The sequence below is a fragment of the Sinohyriopsis cumingii genome, chromosome 15, assembly GCF_028554795.1.
Source record: "Sinohyriopsis cumingii isolate HCF-2022 chromosome 15, ASM2855479v2, whole genome shotgun sequence".
Lineage (NCBI taxonomy): Eukaryota > Metazoa > Mollusca > Bivalvia > Unionida > Unionidae > Sinohyriopsis > Sinohyriopsis cumingii.
In genome coordinates this window covers 95,267,592-95,291,646 of record NC_142975.1, presented here as the reverse complement: position 1 = coordinate 95,291,646, position 24,055 = coordinate 95,267,592, and the positions used below count along the sequence as shown (strand labels likewise).

The following is a 24,055-nucleotide window of genomic DNA, read 5'->3' as shown; positions in this document are numbered from 1 at the left end:
TAATGATATATCTAACAGTGCCTTTTATGTATACACATTAGATGTGACACTCCATGTAATGATATATCTAACAGTGCCTTTGATGTATACACATTAGATGTGACACTCCATGTAATGATATATCTAACAGTGCCTTTTATGTATACACATTAGATGTGACACTCCATGTAATGATATATCTAACAGTGCCTTTTATGTATACACATTAGATGTGACAATCCATGTAATGATATATCTAACAGTGCCTTTGATGTATACACATTAGATGTGACACTCCATGTAATGATATATCTAACAGTGCCTTTGATGTATACACATTAGATGTGACACTCCTTGTAATGATATATCTAACAGTGCCTTTGATGTATACACATTAGATGTGACACTCCATGTAATTATATATCTAACAGTGCCTTTTATGTATACACATTAGATATGACACTCCATGTGATGATATATCTAACAGTGACTTTGATATGTGTACACATTAGACGTTTCATTCCACATGATGATATATCTAACAATGACATTGATATATAATCATCAGATGTGTCACTTTCTGTAACGATATATATATATATATATATATATATATATATATATATATATATATATATATATATATATATATATATATATATAACAATGACTTATACTTCAGACGATATAGCATACAGAAACTCATTTGGTTTATTTTCAAGACAGTGTCCAGTTTCACTGACTCATTAACTTGGTATACATTTTCCAGCAATTTCGTCTCGGGCTCGCCTAACGTTGGTACGTGAGAAAGCCTGCCATTAGCTTCTCGTGGGTCGGTGGTTCTTCCCGGTGTTTTTCAGGGTTCTTCCTCCACCAAATATACAGGCCGCCATGTATAGCTTATGTTGTGCTGAAAAATGTCGTTAAACCCTACAGCAACAACAACAACACCAATCCAACAATTTCCAAGCATGTTCAAGTAGCCCGGAACGGTGTATTATCGCGGTACATAATGTTGTTATTTGTATATATTAAAACCGTTTTGTTGTTACTGCATGGTTACATTATGTGGAGTTTCTGTGACTTTCCCTATATCTATTCCTATAAAAGTTCTGTGTCAATCGAAGCCCGTAAATGTACATAGAATCAAATATAGTTGATGACCCAGATTCAATTACCACGGGGGAACAACTCTATATTATCGCGGTATTTCCATAACTTGGGTATGGTAGCACACACATATAATAAACGTAAATTTGAACTTACCTATAAGAATGAATGTCCACACTTGCATTGGCTGAAGATTCCACATAAATAAAATGATCCATTGATTAAATGGAATACACAAATGTAATTAAACTTGAAATCCATGAATGAAACGCAACAAATTGTTTAAAAAAATGAAATATCTATGAATTTTAAATGCAGTATTGGCAAAGAAATGATCTATGTCGCCTAACAACTGATGTTGAACAACAAAATGAAAGGTGTGTCCAATGTTGGCAATTGTCACACTGTGCCCATTTAACAATCACAAGATTAACACAACCTCTAAGTGCTGATGCTTGTGACATACACAACAATTTGAAGATTCATCCTCTGATACGGATAAGGTGTCTTGACTGTCCTCAAATATGTTTTCATCATCATCGTCTACATAATAAGCAGTAGGACCAGGTTGAGGAGAAGAAGGGATTGTAATCATAGGTGATGTTTTGGCTGTAGTACAAGATTTCTTTGAGAAAATAGGTACTATTCTGATATTCATTATTTCTGTACTTGCTGACTTCACAGTTGAGACAGATGATTTCCTGACAGTGAAACTTGTGGAATTGTCTAGAACAATTGGTGCTTCTCTGTAAGGTTTTGAAACTGATGAGTGTTGCATGCTGTTGACATTCTTCTTCTTTGCTAGGCTACCAGTAAGGAACTGTGTAACAAAATTTTGTTTGGTGCTTTTGGGCAATTTTTCTAATTTTTCTCTTCTTAAAGAAATCATGTATGTCTTCATCTTTCTCTGACGTTTTGGCATTCATAACAACATCGTTATCGTAATCCTGAGTTGCTGCTTGAGAGGTTTCTGTAATTTGTTCTTCACCGTGACTGGCATCATTCTCTACATGGTAAATGGTTGATTTTGTTAACTGGGAATAACAAAAATTCTTATTTGAGAATGGATAAATTCCCGATTTACCAAAAACAGATATTAAATTTTCAAGAGACATTGCCTTCAAGTAAGGTTTGCAAATAAGTTGTGCAATGTCATATCTTGTTACTTGATGACCTGGGTTCTTCTGCAGGAATAGCTGACATTCACTGTTGTACATTGATTTGAAGGGTCCAAAAATACCAATGTCCAGAGGCTGGGTCATATAGCTTGTATGATGTGGCAGTACAAAAAGAATGATATTGTTTTTATTTGCCCAGTCTAGAAGTGTTAAAGATATATGTGATTTATGACCATCATACAGTATGAGGGTGGGCTGTGAGTTATTTCCATCAGCTGTTCCATTATGCTTTGCAAAGTGTTTGGTGATGTAATTATGAAATATGGTTGAGTTTGACCAACCACTATCTGACACCTCACCAACAGATCCTAGAGGAGCACCGTCTAACAACTGAGTATTCCACTTCATCCCAGGGAAGACAAAGTATGGTGGGATGTAGTTTCCAAGCGCATTGCCACACCCAGTGATGGTTACACTTTGTGCTTTCTTTTTTTGAGTATCCTTGCCACATACAACTCTTGGAGGTGAATGCACAGTATTGATTCCAGTTTCATCAATATTAAATATTTCAGCTGGCCTTTGTCTTAAATTGTTGACTGTAAGGATGGTTGATATCTCCTTATAATAGCGGTTTAGTACATCCCTTGAAGCACATTTTGCTTGCATGATATATAGTTTCTGTGGCTTTGCATGTTTTAAATCTGGCCACCTGCACATAATCCCCAAAAACCAGCAATCACTCAATGGTCGTTCTCTTGGATCTTTTTTTCCACAAGACACTGCATAGTCTGCTGCAAAGTACTGAACATTTGCCTTTGTATATCCATTTCCGATATCAGAGATGATCTACCAGTTGATGTTCTTCATTATCACTGAAGATTCTCTCTGGACCGGGCTTGGCATGAAGGGATACATGTCCTCATATCCTATCTCTCAAGGTTGACTCAGGAACACCAAGCTGCCTAGCTGCATGATGAACAGACATGCCTGCAAGAGTTGCATTAAAAGCTCTATGTAAATCTGTATAAGTATACTGCCTACTTGCTTCCTTCATAAGTTGATTATGAAAGACAGAAATAATATAAGTCTGTGATGATAATATGTGTGTGTATATATATATATATATATATATATATATATATATATATATATATATATATATATATTAAGGTATGAATACTAACTAAGAAATGTGTTGCTATTATTATTATTTAAAAATAACAAATGGAAACAGTTAAGTATTAATAAGTTCATATTTATGTATGATGCGCACGATCATTGTTTACGTTTTGTCCATTTTGGTCCTTATTGGCTACCCTAGAATCTAATTCCATTCGCGGCCTTGATATGGCTTCTACGTCAACACCGGTATATGTGCAGACGACACATTTAGTATATTTAGTATTTAAGACCGATGTAGATATTACAATTTCTATAGTACTTTTGTATATAGTGATCCATGAAATGGCATGCACCTTAACAGATAGTGCGTTTCCGGGTTTTTCAAAGTATGCTACCAAAAATGTTGACATTTTGATGAAATTGTGTTCTAACCGATCTGCATAACCTCTTTTCTGCAACTTTACTAAGGTAAACAGCCGCTAGGCGTCGCGTGTGCAAAATTAATCTGGAAGTCCCGTTTGCCGCTATAATATAGAGCCCGCGATAATACAGCGTTTGACTATACTGTATATTTTAATTCCTGCTTGCATCTTTCGCCCTTACTGTGTATTGGACATTCGCTGTTACATATAGCTTCGTACCCGAACACGACTGTTTAATCTTACACAAAGCTCGTTGTTTTTATTTGCATTTTATCTACCGGCAGAAGGTGACAAGATTTAATCCAGACAATGTTGCAAACCTATAAAATCATAATATAAAAGCTATAAATGCTGTTATAAAATGTGATCTAATCTTATAAAATTGAAACTTCAGAACATGTTCCATGTATTGTAAGCGTTAAAGAACACCCCCTCATACGATTATGTAAGCGTGATTTAATTATGGATGAAGCACAATAAAAATCAATTTGTTATCGATTCAAGACTAAGAGGAAACATAATATTACCAAAATTACCAATAATAAATGATCCCATAATCAGAAACCATTAAGTCCTAAAGCTTAAATCTATGTTAAAAGAAAAAAATTGTCATAAGTATAAACCGTTGCTTAGATGTTTTGAGCTATAGGTTATGTCGCATAAATTATAAGACATTCAATGTTTTCATCCTTATTGTGTACGCACGTCTCAGAGACGTTATCCTCATTTCTATCACTTACTTCTTATACGATCGTTTGACGACTAGCTGTAATATTCGTATCAGTCGTTGGTATTCCTATCTTTACCTTGTTGGTATTTATATCGGCTTTAACCTTATATAACACCTACTTATATGACTATATCATTATGGTAAGACTATGCCTTTAGAAACAATGACTTAGTTTGGCCAAACTTTCGAATCTGAACTATTTAAATGAAAGTTTTCTCTCTATGACATGTCCTTACCAACGCGAAAATAAAATTTTAGTCAGATTTTTTTTTAGTGTATGCTCTTGTTGAAACGGACTGCCCAATATATTTTCTAATTTGTACCATATAAATATTCTGTACTTGTAGGACTTAAACTCGTCTCGTTAAGGTATGTAAATATACGAATCTTTACTCGTAAAGACAGCTTAAATGGTCAAATCCGTCAAAGATCATACTTGTTGTCACGGCGTCAAATAGGTCTATACCGGTATAAAGGTCGATCAACAATTTGTATGAGATACTATTATCACCTGGTATGTAAAATAAACATGCTAAAAATAAGGGGAAGGACAGATACAAAAATTGCTTCAGGAAATAGGTGTAACGTTTTGATGTCACTATTACCTGCTGTGTACATGAGTGCATATTGATGTTGAAGGGGACAGGCAGCCCCATTCAATTAAAAAATTTAAGAAAGTTGTTTATTACGTTTTGATATATAGACTGTTCCGCTGTTGCCGAAATTATAATTTTGATCAACAGTTTTGAGATAGGAAACCAATGGACCATTTAGTCAGATGGGTCATCTACATTACCTTTCTTGTCGTTTCAACGTACCGCAAAATGGAATATTCTTCATATTCTGCTTCTTAAATAATATCCATGGAAACTACACCTGTAATTGACTTTGTAGTCTTACGCACTAATCTAGTAATTATCCTTCTGGCAACATATGCAAATGTATTGAGACAACACAAGATACGAATATTTTAACCTCTATAAATTGTATTGGATGTTGAAATATCTTTGTCTTTTCCCGGTTGTTCTTCAACGTTGATAACCATTCTAGTCAAAGAGTGGAAATTAAGAGCCGCAGATCCCATCTCATATGAAGATAGTGCCATGCTATTACACTTCCTTTTAACACCTCAGTAAAGTTCTTGTTTTGTGACCTACTGAATGTCACATTGGTGACATTTTGTAACCTACGTGCGTCACATTCTGCTTCCTAAATAATAACAATGCACATTACACCTGATACTGACGAATCTGATACTGACAAACGCGATACTGACGAATCAGTCTCACGCACTAATCTAGTTTTCTCCCTCTCGCAACAAGACGTTCTCCAGATAACACAATAGTTAACCTTAATGCACGAATACCTCAAAAGCAAAAATAAACGTATATAATATATTATATGTGCATATGAAGACACTAAAATAGTAGTAATACTGTTGTCATGCTGATTTTGGATTTCATTGGTCATCTACCATGTTCTTCTGGCTGTGTTAAATACGGTAAAGTTAATATTTTTGAAATAGTTTGAGATCGTTACACAGCCAAATTAAGAAGCCATACATGTGTAATGATTGGTTGTATATTGTAGGTAAATTATTTTAAACAATAATATAGTTATTTCTCAAAACAGAAGATAAAATAAAAGTTAAAAGAGAATAGAAAATTGTGACGGGCAAACATTTATCTCAAATGTCCTTAGATAATTCATTTTGTCGTAAACATTATGAAACGGCAGAAATTTTTAATTTTTGGTCACACTTAATACTACAATCAAAACTATCGTTTATTCAACATCAACAATTACCTAACTCTTTCCCATGCCCCAGACCCCACAGTTCTGCCTCGTCAGTCTTCCCAGGATATTCCCAAAACTGAGTATGAATATAAAAAATTAAAATCGTGTATATGGCATTTGAAATTAACCAAACATTCCAAAATAATCAGTTCCAAACTTTGAAGTCTTTCCTTTCCTCGCTTAAAATTGTTGCATGTAGAGAACTAACTAAAAACGTAATCTATGTTGATATCCCTATTGACCTTATGACACAATTAATTCCATTCATTAATTAAAATGCAAGCTGGAATCATGCTTAGATGAATTTGTGTTAAGTTTCTGGATTTAAAGTTTTGCTCTAAAAAAGTCATCTTATGTGTTGAGACATAATATAGCAAATTGACGAGAGTTCTCCATTCGCATGAGACACGTCATAATCCAGGCAAAGGTCATTAAACGTACATAATAGTTGAAAGTTTTTTTTATTATATAAACAGTCGTTATTTAAAAATGAATGAAAAAAAAAACTATCTGAATTAATATTTGTATATACATGATTGATAGTATATTTTACTTTATCTCTATAATGTGTTATATGTGAAGAGAATAATGACACTATCTAACAAAGACCAGAAATATAAACAAAGAAACTGACCAATAAGACAGTTATGTTTTCCTTAATTGATCGTCTTATCTGTTCGACAGTAACATATAACTGGTTTACTTTGTGACGTTAAATAATATATAATAAAGCGGGATATTAAGCAACGAATAACTACGTTTTTGACGCTTTCCATATCCGTGTTTTATTGTACATTTATGATTAGTGTTAATATTATTTTAATGTCGCATTTGTAAATCGGGATTCTTATAGTACATATAACAAATGTGATTTATTACTGTAAACGTCTAGGAAATGTTTGGAAATGGACTTCAATGTTTCTTTGTGTTGTTTTTTATAAAACATTTTTTAGCCATGCACTGCTCTCGGGTTGCTTATTAGATACAATACATTTTAGATCAGACCTCTTAAAATACGTACATCCAAATGAATAACTTTAACTCCGCCACAGATAAAGTAATACACCATTGCCCCAGTTTATTGCGTCAAACTGAACTGTTCTATTTACAACCCAGTTTTGTCTGATTATTCTTTTAATTTCTTTGCTTTGGCTGTTTTAAATTCATGAGAAGGTTTCTCAACTTGTTCACCTATTTAAATTCGATGTTATTATTGCTTCCTTTGTGAAGTTCAGTTTTCATTTATAGCTATTAACTTAAGCATGTCCTCAGACTTGTTGCACTTCCTTCCATATATTTGCAATATGCAATGTGATGATTAAAGTAAGCAATGTTCAAGATTTTAGATAATTTTATTAGGTCTTAAACCGATACTTCGCATAAACGAAAACTCGTCTTACAAATATATTGAAAGAGGAAATTGGTATCGTCTCAGGTATATAAATTTATTTGAAAAAATTCTGACCAGATGTTTGCAAATATAGCAACAAAAAAGGAACTTGGGAGACTACATGTAGTACTAACCTCAACCGAAAGTGAACACAAAACTGTCAGCCGAGCAAAACCAGAAAAATAAAACAGTACGACAAATAATGGAAGACTATACACATTGGATACTGGAAAGAACACTTTTGTAAGTATAATTACAAATGTAGCACGGAAACGAAAGTTAACAATAATTCACCTGACAAGAAATATAATTTTACAACCTATGGAAAAAATCTAAAAACACAAAACTTATGTTCAGAATTCTCCAAGTTCCATCAAATTAATTTCAACTGAATCGAGTCCAATTTCAAAACTTTAAAGTATTTTTTAAATATACGAAGATACATATCATGTTAGCCCGTGTTTTTATGTTGCTATTTCTAATATTATGCAGCATCAAAAGAGTTCTCAGGGCAAATGCAAGATAATTGAATGATAGTGAACCAGTCCTACACTTTTCCTGATATGTTTAAATGCTATTAATATATTTAAAATGTTATTTAAATCGCACAGTTTGCAGAAGTTTATAATCCTAACCAATATGAGAACAACTGTTAAACAATAGCAGCGTTTGGTCAACAAGTTGTAGCAGCAGGACGCGTATCTCCAATTGTATGATGTCGTAGGCTAATTAACTACTGAGGTCTCATTATGTGTAATCAGTCTCCATTGTTTTATTGATCAGTCAGGATGGTAGATTCTCAAACGTCAGTCAATGTGATCAACTTCTCTTGCTGGCAATTTAATTCCGACCCACTACCAACAATATCTTAATAAAGTCTCCGCTTGTGAGATGTCAACATGTGTTCATTACACGAGTCTATCACCACTAAATGGTATCAAAAGCCTGATGCATATTGTTGATTATACGTTTTAATGTACTTTAATTTAGTCCATCTAGTCATGCATTTAACTGGGCCGCTTTATATCATTACTGGAATTGATAAAATAGATTTTTACTACTAGTGAAAACGTTTGCTGCTATGTACTATTGAAATCTGTTTCCATCACAACGCGGATAATTTCCTCGAGACTGATACAACAATCCCTTGGGTTTTGACCCGTCAGTACAAACATCCCTCATAATCTCTGATATAGATCAACTTCAAACGTACTGTAGCAATAAACATAGATCATGAAATACTCACGCCTTGATATCAAGGAAATTGTATGTATATTCTTTTTATATCCCTATGTCACAAGATTTGAAAATCAGCAACGGTTAAGGAGTATATTTGTAGCACAGGTTAATACAAACCATGTTAAGTATATGATTAGGTCACATGTTGGATGTAAAACACATACGAGATCCCTTATTCTGTATCTGTATCAGTGAGTTACGAGTACGAATGCGGAAAAGACTACCCTTCGTCCGGTGCCTGGGTGTATTTCTGATTAAGATAATTGACTTCATGGCCTCCGTACTAATTAGCCCTTCATGGTTTGATATGCAGTTGAAAACCAGCCCACCCACAAATCAATTAATCGTCTACAGCAGTGTGAACACGGATTAATTACTGCCGATGCCACACAAACTTCTAATTCTATGCATTTAAAATTTCAAATGTTTTAGTGATTTCGGTATTATAGGTTGTAGCACTATCGTCCGCAGTGCAAATGAGTGTGTGCACAGTGTATGAATATATATAATACAATTCTTTATTAAAGTTTAATTATGCAACTTCTTTGTTCAACCAATCCTTCCTGTGCACCATGTATTCTGATGCACGTTTAGATGCAGATCCCTTTATGGTTATCAATGCTATGCTATGATTCTTTCGGAGAAGACACTGTTTTTGCCGGGTGCAAGTGGTCGACTGTCGGTCCTTGCTGCACCTGTGGAAAATACATAATTGAAAGTGTTATATTGTCATATAATCATGTCATATTATAAAGTAAAGAACTGTTTGAAAGAAAATTAGCTGGGGAAAACAAACAACACAGCACAAACAAATTTGGAGTCACAATGAAACATTATTCGGTAAAATTAATTGGAAATGTCACCTTAAGACTGACCCAAACACATCAAACTCAACATAATGCGGCCATACACAATAATGTTTCAGTGGTGCTAAAATTATCCAAATCAGAGGTATCACAAATACAATAGCCGAGTGGAATTTTTTCATTCCTTGGCGCGGTTCTTGTTGGAAGCAGCGTTCCAGCCATGACAAACGCTGCAGCATTCGGAGCTTCCGGAAATGAACCAGGAATGACGCTGAAAAATTTCAGTTGTTGGTGGCATAGCGCATAGTAGACCTCTTAGGTCTATACAAAAGTATAAGTTCTTCATTTACTAGGAAGGAGTACTCGAATAACATCGCGACGTGGTCCTCGATTACCCGGTGCAATACGTAGAAAAACCCTTGTCCATTCATCAATCAATTACTCTCATTGGTATATATTGAGTCAAGAAGTTTCGTTTGTCTTTATGTGAAATGAAATTGCATCGATGTTGCCATGCACACATGAAACCGATATTTTCAACTTGAGTTTAACAACATTTCATGACGTTAGCAAATATATGGCTAATGATACAAATGTTACAATAAAACAATATGTGGGTTAACTAATCGCTAACGGGTCCACACCATCATGTATAGTAACGTCTTGGAGCAGAATAGAATGAAACCGTTAACGAAAGTTCCTAAAAAATAAACACTTATTTTAGACTCTCTAAATGGAAATAATGTTGAGAGACCGAAAAGTTACATTTTAAGTGTGCGCTTTTCCTGATCAATTTTGTTTATCAATACCGGAAATATGTGTTCCTGTGATCGATTAGGAATGTAGATTAAGGATACTCGGCGTCTTTATTTTGTACCAAAAGTATCACAAATTAACATGTGGAGCAGCTTTGTTATGGAATCATTTCGCACTGACCTTGACAACAGCGTTAGTCACAGGAGACACAATTCAGTTTGAAGGACTCAATATTTTTTCCAAACGGTGTCTAGCCCTCTATGTTTGTTGCGTTAATGATTATTTTTTATCATTGTATGTACGTTATGTATTATAACTACGTTGAGGAAATAGCAAAATTTACCGACAGGCTGTGGGATCAACTGGACGCGGATGATATCTGAGTTCAAGTTGTAAAGGATTATCTGCCCTAAAGTTGTGTTACTAAAACCTCATATGAACTGATATATAATTCTTATAAGGATCAAATATAAAATGATCGTTGGAACCACCTTGATGTACCAAAGCCAGTTCAATGTCAGCTTGACATCATCGCATAAGGAAACAATCAAAACAAAACCAGATGTCAAAACCTGCAGCGATTGTGTTTAGAACGGAGGAGTGGCATTCGTTGCGGTAACCACTCCAATTACATTTACCAATGAATATTGTAACAAACATTAACTCATTTGATGTGAATGAGAACTCCGTTATTATTCAAAAAGGACCCAACCGTTCGGGTAACAGTTACTAGGCTAAGGGTTTATTAGATAGAAAAGATATAGGCGTACTCGGCGTGTTTTTAAATGATAAAATGAACATTATTAAAAAGATATTATAATTGTTTAACTTTGTTCCAGCAGGAACAGGTAATTTGCTTACAGTGCGTGTGACTATTGTACCTAAGTGCATTGAGTCCGGACAGGTTATCCGTGTCGTGCAATAAACTAATCGATTGTATTATTAATAGATGACCTGTGATGGAATCTCAATGTTTCCCAAGTGAAAATAATACCCAAAGCGGAACAACATTTGCGAGATGGCATCACCAAAAAGAAATATGTTTTGATCATGAAATATAAACAAGCATTTTTGTTTGTAAATATCATTTGTGGGCTCGCCGAGGTATGGCATGGCTGGAATCGAAACAACGACAACAATCATAGGAGCATTAATCGGAATTTAATCTCTTCTATGTCAACTTTTACCTGTGTCTCTGATGCTGCTATAAAATAATATCGATAGTATTTCATTCACGAATACGTGTCTATTTAGAACTGCTTGGAGCGGAACAAAACACGATCAGCTCTCAAGGATAAAATATTTAGCATAGCTGAATTCAAGTTTTCTATTATGAACACATATATGAAACCGCCAGTGGATTTAAAGATAACAAAATTCTAATAAAAACAATTTGTCCTAGGTCGTTTTTGGCACTCACTCTTCTGCGTCACTGTTTGACTCTTTCTTGGGATATAATCGATTGGTTGCACAACGTGTGTGGTTTTCTCGGTCAAATGGTCAAAAATGATGTGGGATTAAGGGTGTGAGGACGTAGAGCAAAATATAAAATCTCTATTATGACAATCAATTTCTTGGTATATCGGTTGAATCATCCCACATTTACACATTAAGCACAAGTTTAAACAGAACAATCAGATTTAGGGACATGATATGCTGTAATAATTCATTTTATTTGACATTATCATTTTGTGTTCAAAGTTGTTCATTTGTTTTGTTGGTAGATCTTCATTTTGTCCCAATCAATAAATTCATCATCTTAATCATCAGAATTATTTGATTACACTCCATGGAATACAGTATTCGGACCATTTTGATTTATCTTGCATACGTCACTGTGTGACTAGAATTCGTCTGATCCCTGCTATATACTTTGGTTTGTTTTTATTCAAATGAGCACTAATTAAATGTATTTGTATCAAGCACATGTTTCACGTTGATGTTACTGTCTGGGCCTCAAAATCTTCCTGGTTTGATCCATGATATATGCTCATTGATCTTATTTGCTTCTCAGGACATTGTTCTTTAAATATGGTCTCACTTCAGACTTTGGAATAAATACGTAGGTCATCCGATATGTATAAGTTAATCTCTATGTGTTGTTTTATGCCACCTCTGATTCTCTTAGTTATTATCATATATTGATACATGTCATCTAATTTTAATTTGGTTTTGTCACTGATATAACGATGATGTTCCTCGGTTCATTTCTGTTCCTGTAAGCCATATTTCGTCTCCGTGGAGCTTTACACATAATATCGGCATTCATGTGTTTTGATTATGCACACATTTTAACCGGCTTGTTATGTATCTTACAGATTAAAAAACATTATCACAAAATATGTCAAAGGCAATATCCGCTCTGGTTGCCCAAAAATAGGAAATTGCAATCCAAATTATTGTTTCCAACACTGTAGTGGTAACTTTATCCTCCGTAATATATGTTAGTTGGTAATGTGCTTACCTTCGATAGCAATAAGCTTTTGAATAACGGAACCGCGTAATCACTTCCCTAGCATCGCAGTATGTCTTCTGTAGGAAGTAATACTATTTTAAAATCGTCATGTATTGTATCCACAATAGTGTGAATATCTACAACAAATCAGTACTTAGTAAAACCAAACATATGCATATGTGTCTCATAACAATGCAATTAATTTCTGTGAATTATGCATTAAACCATGTACGTCCATATAGAAAGGATGAGCACGTACTTACAATCATAACAGACTTACAACGCGTGTGCAGGTGATCGTTGGAACTACGCATTGATAGTTATCACACATAGGTTTTATTTATCAGCTGCCAAGTCCTTTCATCAATGTCTGATTCACGATATATATATATATATATATATATATATATATATATATATATATATATATATATATATATGTGTGTGTGTGTGTGTGTGTGTGTGTGTGTGTTATCCAGCCCACTACGGTCACTCTCTCGTAAGGTGCACGAATGTTACCATCACACGCCCCCCCCCTTCCTCCATGCTGAGGCTTTTAATTGCTGTTCTTGCAATATCTATATTTTGTCTTGATTTGACATGAAACATCAATTTATTTTATTTCTTATAACTGGTATAGTAGCATCCGATACTTGTTTGATTTGGTCTGGTATATATATTATCAAGTCATAAAATTTCCGAAGCTGTTTGTTACGCAAAAACTGTCTGTGGTGAAAAGCGGAGGATTGATTAGATTATAAAATTGAATTATTATATTGAATTTTGAAACTAAATTTGCTTATCTTGAAAATCCATTCGCTCAAAATCTACAAGAGAATTGGTCTTTTGACGTTTATCGTTAATTGGTAATATACTAGAAACCAACTAAATAGTTTTGCCAGACCTTTCTAATTTGAAGACTGTTTATTCAGACCCTCCATAACTTTTATTCTATATTGAAAATGTATAACACTGAAAGCAAAATAAAAAGACAAATTCGAATGGCTTTCCATTTCGGCGTACATTCTACGTCACTTGAAGATATATGGGATGAGTAGAAATAAGGAAATATTTAACGAGTGAACTGGAAATATTATATTGTTGCGAGTATCACTATACACTATTTTCACTCCATGAATTAAATATTTCCATATATCTACTCAAAAATAGCAAATTTTCTCTCTGACATGTATATGAAAGGAATAAAGCTCCATTCCGTGTTTTTGCGATTAACGGTTGCATTACTACATGGGTGACAAGCAGTTCCAAGGTTCTATATTAACGTTATAGATGGAAAAGGAGATATATAGGTTTGGAGAACTTACTGCCAACAAACTGGATATTACCAATTGAATGTTAATGCCTATTATTAACATAGTACATGCTTTGCACAAAGATCTCAGTAACTTTCAATACAAAAATTGCGAAAACATGTTTTAGTGAATTTTCTTTTCTTTTCCTAAAAACCCCTGCTCAGGGGCTCTAGGAATTTATGATAGGATCAAATTCCAATCTACTTGTAAATACTTTTAAGACTTTTTGTTTGAGACTCATGTCTGTACAAAAAAAAAAATGACAAGCATAATCAGCATTAAGATAACGCGGTCGATTATTGACTGTTAAAAATTGCATTCCTAAGGCTCTCTAGACCCAGATGAATTCGGAAACTTTACTGCAAATCTGTGCTCTACATTGAAGCAACCTACTAATTTTGATTGCTGTATAAAGAACAGTATACCTAGACTGTGCTCACAACATCTGTAATGAACGAACCTTTGTATGGATTTCACCATTAAAATTAATATAGACCTAATGACCAACCAGAGTCTGATACTTTTCACCAATGGGATATTACACAATGTCATACAAAGTGTGTTTTCAAATCTTTATTTTGTCACACATATTGAGACTACATGGATGTGGCCCTGGATTCACCTATGTACTAGACTTATTCAAAACAAAAAGAAAGAATAGTGTTGGAGCAGTCACATATGCAAACACGCGCACACTTATATATACCAATATCGTTGATATTCGCGTATAAACGCGTTCGCGTATAAGCCGACCCCGAAACTAAACAGGTTTAAATATTAAAAAGTGCATGACCAGTGTATAAGCCGACTTACAACTCCGAGGCATCTCAAGATGCTGGAGGTAAGTATTAAATGCATTTATCTAGGCAACTTGTATTTTAAATATTACATATATACTTATATCGAAGTTAGCGTGCATGATTATTAAAAGGAAATGGTATATACTTGTTTCAAAAGTAATTTATTTATCTTTCTGTTTTCTTAAAAAGTTTTGGAAATAATGCTTAAAAAATTATGCTAATACCATAACAGCTGAGTTGTAGTTTGCTTTGATGTAAGCGGCCTTACACCATACCTGTCACCTTTCAAGCAGGGAGGAAGAAAAAAAAATCCCGATTTTTGGGTCGCTCCAGGCCTACCTCCCGATTTCATAATATCTTTCTATTTCTGTAGAGAACCCCTGATTATTACATTATGTTTTCGATTTTCATTTATTCTAAACACGAAAAGTCCTACATGTTCTGTTGTATGACCTGTGAATTATTGTTATGACTAAAAAAAATAGAGAATTCGCTTCTTCACTAAATATAATGTTAATTTTCAACATTATTCACGTAAATGAATGACATTTTTTCCTCTACAATAATAATAAAAAATATAATAAACCAGACCAAAAAAATAAATGACAACAATAAAAGCGACCACAATTAATTTCTATCCCAAGAATGATCACTACGAACGCTCTAACTATTGCTCCATTCCCACGAAAGAAACTTACACGAGTTAACACCTGTCATTTTTATACCTTATATACCAATGTTAAACTGGTATAGTTACCGGTCAAAATTCCCCCTTATCACAATCCAGTTTCAGGATTTTAATGATTAACTGGCCTGTACTGCTGTCGCAAAACGAAGGACAAATTCGCCGACTATCAACATAGGAGACACCAAAACTTCCATTATGTGGAAAGTTACGTTTGTTCAGCTAAAACACAAAACTAAAATTGATACATGATGATCTTAGGTGATCTCATGAGAATTTTAGCCTTTATTATGACCACTCTTCGTGAACATGTAAACTATGATGGTTACGTGCCTTGTACAAATAAACGTGCGTACATTTTTAAAAATATTACCTCAATTTGTAGGATCGCTTATGTCATTGAAAATAAGTAACTCGTGAGCGCTAGGTTCAACGTAAATGACGCAGCTATTAAGGACTTGCTGAAATGCTATCTGAAAGAATGTAATTGGTCGAAATAATGAATAAAGCAAAATCTGCCCTTTGTTTGGGAATAAGTAAGGATTTAAGTGACGCTATGCACGCTTTGCACTGTGTAAGTACTGTATTTTATAGTTCAACATGGACTCCCTCGTAAACTCAACCGGCCCGCGAGTTATGAAATCTGTATTTACTTTTATTTAACTTCGTGTTGGTGAAATCAGAAAATATACACATGCAAATAATAACAAAATCAACCATAATACTTTATAACAGTTTAATAATTGTCGGGTCACCAAAGTTACTTTTCTTATATGCCTATGTCCTAGGACACCGAAGCAACACTTGTTTCCTGTCCCAAAAAGTACAGCTATTACAGTAGGCAACAAAAAGACCTAAAACTGTCAAGTTTACACATTGGCCCGCAGATCAGCCGGCCCCCCTTTTTCCATGCCTTTTTTGCCTAAATTATTCGACTTATTCGCGAGTATATACGGTATATATATATATATATATATATATATATATATATATATATATATATATATATATATATATATAAACAATAGTAGCAAAAAGGTATTTATAACGAACGGAAAGACAATTGCTTCATCAGTGTGTAAAATTATTGTTACCATAATTGCATTCATTTTCATGATATACATATATCTTCTTTACAAAGTATTTTATTTCTTCTTTCTTGCGTGATCGCAATGCCATATACATGTGAATTACGAACTTAGCATTCATGAACTATCCCATTATTTCGGCAGATCCACAATGAATATAAACTAGCAAAAAGTCGTTGTACCTAACCCATTGATGCATGCAGTCTATCTCGTCGTGTATTTACTTCTGATATATAACCATTCTACCTGTAATTACCTGACGTATTTAGGACGTGCTACTGTATATGAACAACATTTACCATTGCAACGTTCTGCTAGCGATACTATGAAGCATCGGGAATATTACAGTTGATACTTTCTAGAAAATATTAATGTAATTTATGACAATGATGTGGCTTAACGGCTTTCTTATTATCTACTGCAATGTTATCTCACTATGGATATGCAGAGTTGAAACTTGGAGTGGGTAAGTAGATTAGGGATCTTCCGTTGTTATATACCTATTCCAAAAATTCCAATTGATATTTAGTCACGCCATAGTTACATGAAATTCTCATGCTATTTACTGTCTTAGAAATATTTCTTCTTCTATGATCCTAACAGACTGAAACATTTTCAATATGATCGGAATGATAGATTCCCACTGTATACGAGTATATCAGGTTGGTGGTCTTTAACGTTAACTTAACAAGTGTTTGTCATTAGCTTAACGTGTATGTAAATTTGACATATTATTTGCAATTAACCTGCACGTTCTATAAAGTACTAATATATTGTAATAATATATGAGTCAGAAAAATGGCAATTCAGAAAAGTCCCTTCGTTGCACGAGTGTGAGCTTTACCCGATTTCTAACTACTCACTTTTGTTTGGATTGGTGAAAGTGAGACACACGAGGAACGGACTCCATTTTAGCATGTTTTACATGTAAAGCCTGAGTTTAATATACTAAGACCTCCTAAATGGATGCATGAACATAAAAGGAAAATAACGATGGGGTTAAACTGTTGGGTAGAAGTTGCACAATATGTACAGCAGTGTGTACGACAATGGATAATTGTACTCGAATCAATGTTCACCGCTACTGACGATAATTAGACCCATTTATCATCATGGTTTGGCTCTTATCCAGATTTTCAGTTCAATCGATTGCAAACCACTTGAAATAGGCACGTTTCACCATACCTGAAAACTGTGCTCTCGGGTTATCTCGCAATATCTCAAATTTGCAAAAGAAAGTGCTCATACTGGACATTTACAAATATTGAAATGCCATAAAAGGAGAAATATATCGAATATCGATTATAGCCTCAAGGATAGAACTTCTTTTTACCTTGAAACAATTGAACGAAATCTTAAGTCCAAACAATTACAGTGTCAGCATACAAAAGGCCTGGCTATTGTCACGTACTTACTCGTTAGTTTGTAGGAAAATGGACTCTTCTCAGTCCAAAAGACATTGTTGTTGTTTAGGGTTTAACGACATCTTTCAACACAAGTTAGGCTATATATGGTGGCCAGTAGAAATGGTGAAGGAAAAACCCGGGAAAACTCCATAATAAACCACCGCCCCACGATAAGCTACGACTGGCTACGGGCAAGTTTTCTTATGTACCCACATTTGCCGAGCCCGAGACTCAAACTAACGCAGACAGAGGTGCGATGGGAGTGATGGTAACGATGAGCGTTTAGACCACTAGGCCACCCGGGGCCCCAAAGAGGATTGCAATTGCCATGTTGACATTCAGCTGCCTAATGTTGCAACATTTCACCATCTTCTCCTCCTTTCCAAAAACGCTGAATTGACAATAGATTTATAAAAAAATTACCAGAAACTACTTTCATTCAGATAAATGAGTATTTAGTAGAAAAGGAAAAAAAAAACGGTCTGAATGAAATGAAATGAACACATTATTAGAAAGAAAGTGAACATGCATTTCGTGTTCAAAGGCACATCAATTACATTGAATAATCAAGGAACCAAGACCTTGTTGTGTATGCTGTTTTGTATATTTAATTTGCATTGTTTGCTAGCTATTGTTTTATTTATTTTTAATGTTGTGTATGTTATTGTAATGTATCCATTATAAGTTGGACATAACCTTTGTCAAAATCTGGTTCAATTTCTACTTGATTTGAATTATTGATTTTTCTAAGTCTGTAAACAACTAATGCATAACTAAAATCTTCTCTGTATGTGTGGAATTAATATCAGTGCAATTATTCATATAAGCAAACATGTTTCTTTTGGTCTGGGTCTATGTTATAGGCATTCCCCTAAAATGTACCTGGTGTACCTCACATAGATCAATTTATATATATATATATATATATATATATATATATATATATATATATATATATATATATATATATATATATATATATATATATATATATACATATCTTATAATTATAGAAATGGATTTTCTGTTTATAATTGATATTTTTTTGTTGTAAATATTATAAACTTTCTAGAAGGTTAGTTTATATTAGTTAATAGTGAATTTCAGAAAATGTTGTGACCTGAGGTGAAGTAGAGAACTATAAAATCTTTTCGCTGGATAAATAAATTATTCCTGCCTGAAAATATTGCAGAATAAATTTCGCATTATTGTTGTGTCCAGTAGTTCATTGGGCTAGAATATATTTCTTCAAATTAATTAATTCAAATGAATTTTCTCTGTAAATGCAGATTGCTCATAGACAAATGATATTCTTGCACGTAGACATTAACTGGGATTTAGAGTGAATTCAAACCTGGAATTATACTACTGTGTTTCAACAAAAGACTATTGATACAACAAGACAATACAGGCCGTGCATCAACACCATTAGTTTTGGACTTTAATTTTATTTCCACTAAAATTTATTCAGAACTTGTATTATAACGACTTATGTATGTAAATCATCGATCATTTTTTGGGATTTAATTCGCAATACCGTAATTTCTTTTTCATTTTCACTTTGTATTATTATTATTATTTACCGGATTTTAAAAAATTTGTTGCTTTTCAGTCTTGACTGTTATTTATTTTAAGAATATATACCCGTTACAGAGTGCAAAAGTGTTTGCATTTATGACAAATAAAATCCATGTCATAGTAGGATTGATTTCTTCATCTACTGAACAGGTATTATTTCACAAAAATTAAATTGTCAAACGTTAATACAAATATGAGACTGTTTTAAATTATATGAATAACATATACTTGTAGTAAGTGAAAAAAGTTTAAGAGTCAGTGAGTGAGTCAAAATATTTAGATTCCTTGCCCGCGATTGAGTTGAAAAATTATTTTTCCAAATTCACTCCAGCTAATCATCGTAATTATATATATTAGAAAATACACTAATGTAAAAGCGCTAGAATCACATAAAATTCTATAGTGTTGTTCCTGACATGTACACACTATAACGTTTACATTATGAGTTATTCCCTCTCCTGATTAAAAATATAGTGCACTGAATCTAGTACACGGGAAAACAAATTGTTCCGTGCGAAAAACATTTGTATGTATATTTATCCTTTTTTTGTAACAATTGGTACTTGGATTTTATCTAATTTTTTGTATTTTTGATTCATGGTTTTAAATTGTAGTCATTTCCTTTTATCTTTATTTAGACTTTGCCTACGTGACTAGGGTCCGTTTTACAAACATTATGAGAGTAAATTTACATGGGATGAATAAATATAATCATTCGCATGTATTGACGAGTACTAATAATACTCTTAAAGAAGAATTTGTGTTAATTTCTCATTTGCTGATGGGAAACTTTTCATTATTTGGACTATAATAGTTGTCTGGAACTGTTGTGAATTACTCAAAGGAGTTCTGGGCAACATCATATTGAAAACGACGACACAACTCTTAACGTATACATTTACAGTGTTGAAATTTATTAGGAACTTTTCATTCATTTCTAACTTTTATATAATTCTATAAGGATAAGTTTAGAATCACTTCATTTACATGTAAGTTCCTCTCATATTTTCAATTATAACTTTGATAATTAAAATGTTTTGCTTACATTTTTAGAAACTACTCAGTTTTTCTTTTATTTATTACTTAGTTTGTGACTATAGAGTCGCAGCATCCTCAATAAACTAGTTAGAAGCGGTCAAATTATGGAGAAAGTTCCGATAATATAACGCCATACACAAAATCTTATCAGCTGCTTTTTACTGACATGCAGGGGGATTCAGAGATAGCCTTAACCGTAATGTTTACTTTTTCAATGCCAATAATCCATGATGCCGCTGACAAAACTGGAAATGCACAATATATCAACAAGTATGGCCTTTTGAAGGGATTCTGGCAAGTTCCATTTACGGATAGGGCAAAATAAATTTTGGCTCTTGCAAATACGGATGGACTTTAACAGTGATACCGTTCGGTATGAAAAGTTGCCAACAGTCCAGCATGAAAACATCGGAACTATATAAGCTTACGCTTACATCTATGACGTCATTATCTAAAACAATACATGGAAAAATTACTTTAAAACCTTTTGGACATTATTTGATCGACTTAGTGATGCAAGTGTGACAATTAATTTAAGTAAATGTGAATTTTGCCGGCTTGTGTTACATTTTTATGACATATTTTGGGACAACTATCAAGTTAAACCTTAATCCGTTTTATTGACACTGTTGACTTATCCATAGCCAGTACTCTTACCGAATGTGTTATATTGTTTCCATACAAGAATACACGGCGAATATCAATTCTGCTGTATGTGTTTCAAGGAAATCATTTTCCAGCAAATATTGAATCTTCATTTTCCAAACATTGATACCATCCAACCTGTTCCTATTGTAAAAGAGGGAAACAAGAGCTCATCTTCACACATTCACATATTCAATTTGTTATAAGTGTGAATTAATCTGGTCTAGATAGTTCAACATTTATAAATTCCGAAAATTGGTTAAAACAAAGTCACTACATCCAGACTGCATTCCATCTGAGTTTGACAGGTACAATAAAAATGATTGATTGATTAATATTTATGTGACAAAGGTGTATATTTTTCATTCTCACAGCAGTGTTAATATCATTTAAGTCATTTAATTTCCTTTTAATTGTATAATGTAGGTATATATAGATAAAACAAAATCATGAACCAGAAGTATACAAAACATATACAAATTACAAGTTCCTTAGGCTTGATATGTTACCAGAGTATTTTGACAAATTAAAAATCATACCTTAAGGGGTACCGGTTACGTTCTTTGAAAACAGAAGTTCAGTATTTGCTAGATAATGAATTTATATAACCAGACAAAAGTATATGGAGTCCACCATGCTTTTAGTGTCTAAACCGGATAGCACATTCCCTATGTCTACTGACTATAGAAAAGTCAACAGTATCACTAAATCTGGTTCGTTTTCAATGACAGAAATTGATGACTGCATTGATACAATTGGAAGCGCAAATTACGCCGCCAAGTTTGTTTTAAAAGGATTCGGGCATTTCCACTCACTGAAAGACGAAATGAAATTTCAGCAATGCAACTCCACAGGAACTTTTTCAGTATAACGTCTTGCCGTTTGATATGAGAATATCTGCAAACTATCCAGCCTTTAATGAACACGGTAGCATCTGGTCTAGATAATTTTGACCCGTACATCAATTACTTCATCATATATAGGGACACATGGAAAGATAACTTGGAGACCATTCGGAAATTCTTTGATCGACTAAGTGATACAATTTTAACAATTAATTTAGGTAAAAATGAGATCAGCCGCTTATTGCATTATATATTTAGGACATATTGTAGCAAGTTAAGTAGAACTTAAGGTCAAGCAATCTTTGAATTCCCGGTGGCTATCATTGAAACGCAACTGATGCTATTGTTTGGTATGGCTGGATATTATCGGAACTTTGTTCAAATATCTCTATATATTCTGCTCCTCTAACAAAATCATTGAGTACAAAATCCTAGTTTCACTAGTCTGACAAGAATCAAGAATCTTGTGAAAAATTATAGACCATACGTACGAGATTAACCAGTTCTTACATCTCCACATTTCAGTCACTTATTGAAATGTATGTTGATGTGAGCGATATATGGATATGATAGAGTATTCATTCAAGTACATAACAATGGTGTGGATAATTCATTGTCTTATTTATTCTAAACAAATTAAACAGGCAATACAAATATTCTACAACTGAAAGGGAACTTTTGAGATTGGTAATGGTTTTGCAACACTTTAAAGGGTATATTAGTTCAGTTCCTTCGATGTATTATATTATGACAATTTCGTTACTTTCATTATCCAAATGAAAAACATAAATCAAAGAATTTTGAGGCAGAGTTTGACTTTAAATACTTATATATTTTGGAAATTTGAATCATTGCTGGATTGTCTTGTCCTGTTATCTGACCTTAAACCCGCTTCTAGTAACACAACAATCTGTCATATATGTTACGACCTTTATTACGGGTAAATACTTCGTTGGGTAAGATAAACAGAGCTATATCACATCCGGGATGCATAAAACATACATACATTAAACGAGTCACGTACACACCGCTACAGATTTTGTATAGTGCTTGACTACTCCGAACGTTAATATTAAAATAGTCTCCGCCTTCAAATTCCGGCAGTTTCCAGTGGGAATACATAAGGAATAATAAAAAAAACGGTACAATAATATCGATCATCACTGATTTATGCTTATTCCAAATTCACTGGTATTTGTTCCACGGATTGATATCGAAGTCTTGGGTTATATTATTTTTTATTAAAACAATAAGAGACCTCGGGGCAGAGGGTTGTTGGGAGGTACTGGGTTCTCATATATAAAATGTATTACTCAGAAATAGGTGAGCCTATATTCATGTTGGCCATTCAAACCTTATTTTGTAAATAATTATATGAATCTTGGTAACATATTTAACCTGCTATATACATTGCAGGCATGTTTGCACTAGATCATGGATCACCTATTTCACTGAACAATATTGTGCAAGCTTTGACTGGTTGACAGGGTAAGTTTAGCTAATAATATACACTCATTTTTCGGTAGTTAACATGTCCTAATGATTGTCAGTCTTTATAACATATAATATACAGGTAAGAATAACATTATAATTTGTATTATAGCAAGAAAATATATTCACGACTAGTCAGGTTCCATCTTAGTGATATCTGAGATCCTTTAAATCGTGTATATTCCTTTCATGAGAAATTTGATACACGCCATATCCATAAATGACCTCTTTTTATTATGTAC

General features: G+C 33.6%; 1 protein-coding gene and 1 pseudogene across 1 annotated transcript in view; one reads left to right on the top strand and one right to left on the bottom strand.

Annotated features, from left to right (window-relative positions):
• Positions 1 to 1,895: 1,895 nt before the first annotated feature.
• Positions 1,896 to 3,261, bottom strand: LOC149782348 (uncharacterized; annotated as a pseudogene).
• Positions 3,262 to 17,088: 13,827 nt separating this feature from the next.
• LOC149782347 (scavenger receptor cysteine-rich domain-containing protein DMBT1-like) overlaps positions 17,089 to 24,055 on the top strand; it is a 76,240-nt gene continuing 69,273 nt past the window's right edge. The window contains exons 1-2 of the mRNA XM_089935116.1: positions 17,089 to 17,276; positions 23,739 to 23,810. Of these exons, the coding sequence (XP_089791242.1) occupies positions 17,191 to 17,276; positions 23,739 to 23,810 (158 nt within the window). The 5' untranslated portion in view covers positions 17,089 to 17,190. The remainder of the gene's footprint in view (positions 17,277 to 23,738; positions 23,811 to 24,055) is intronic.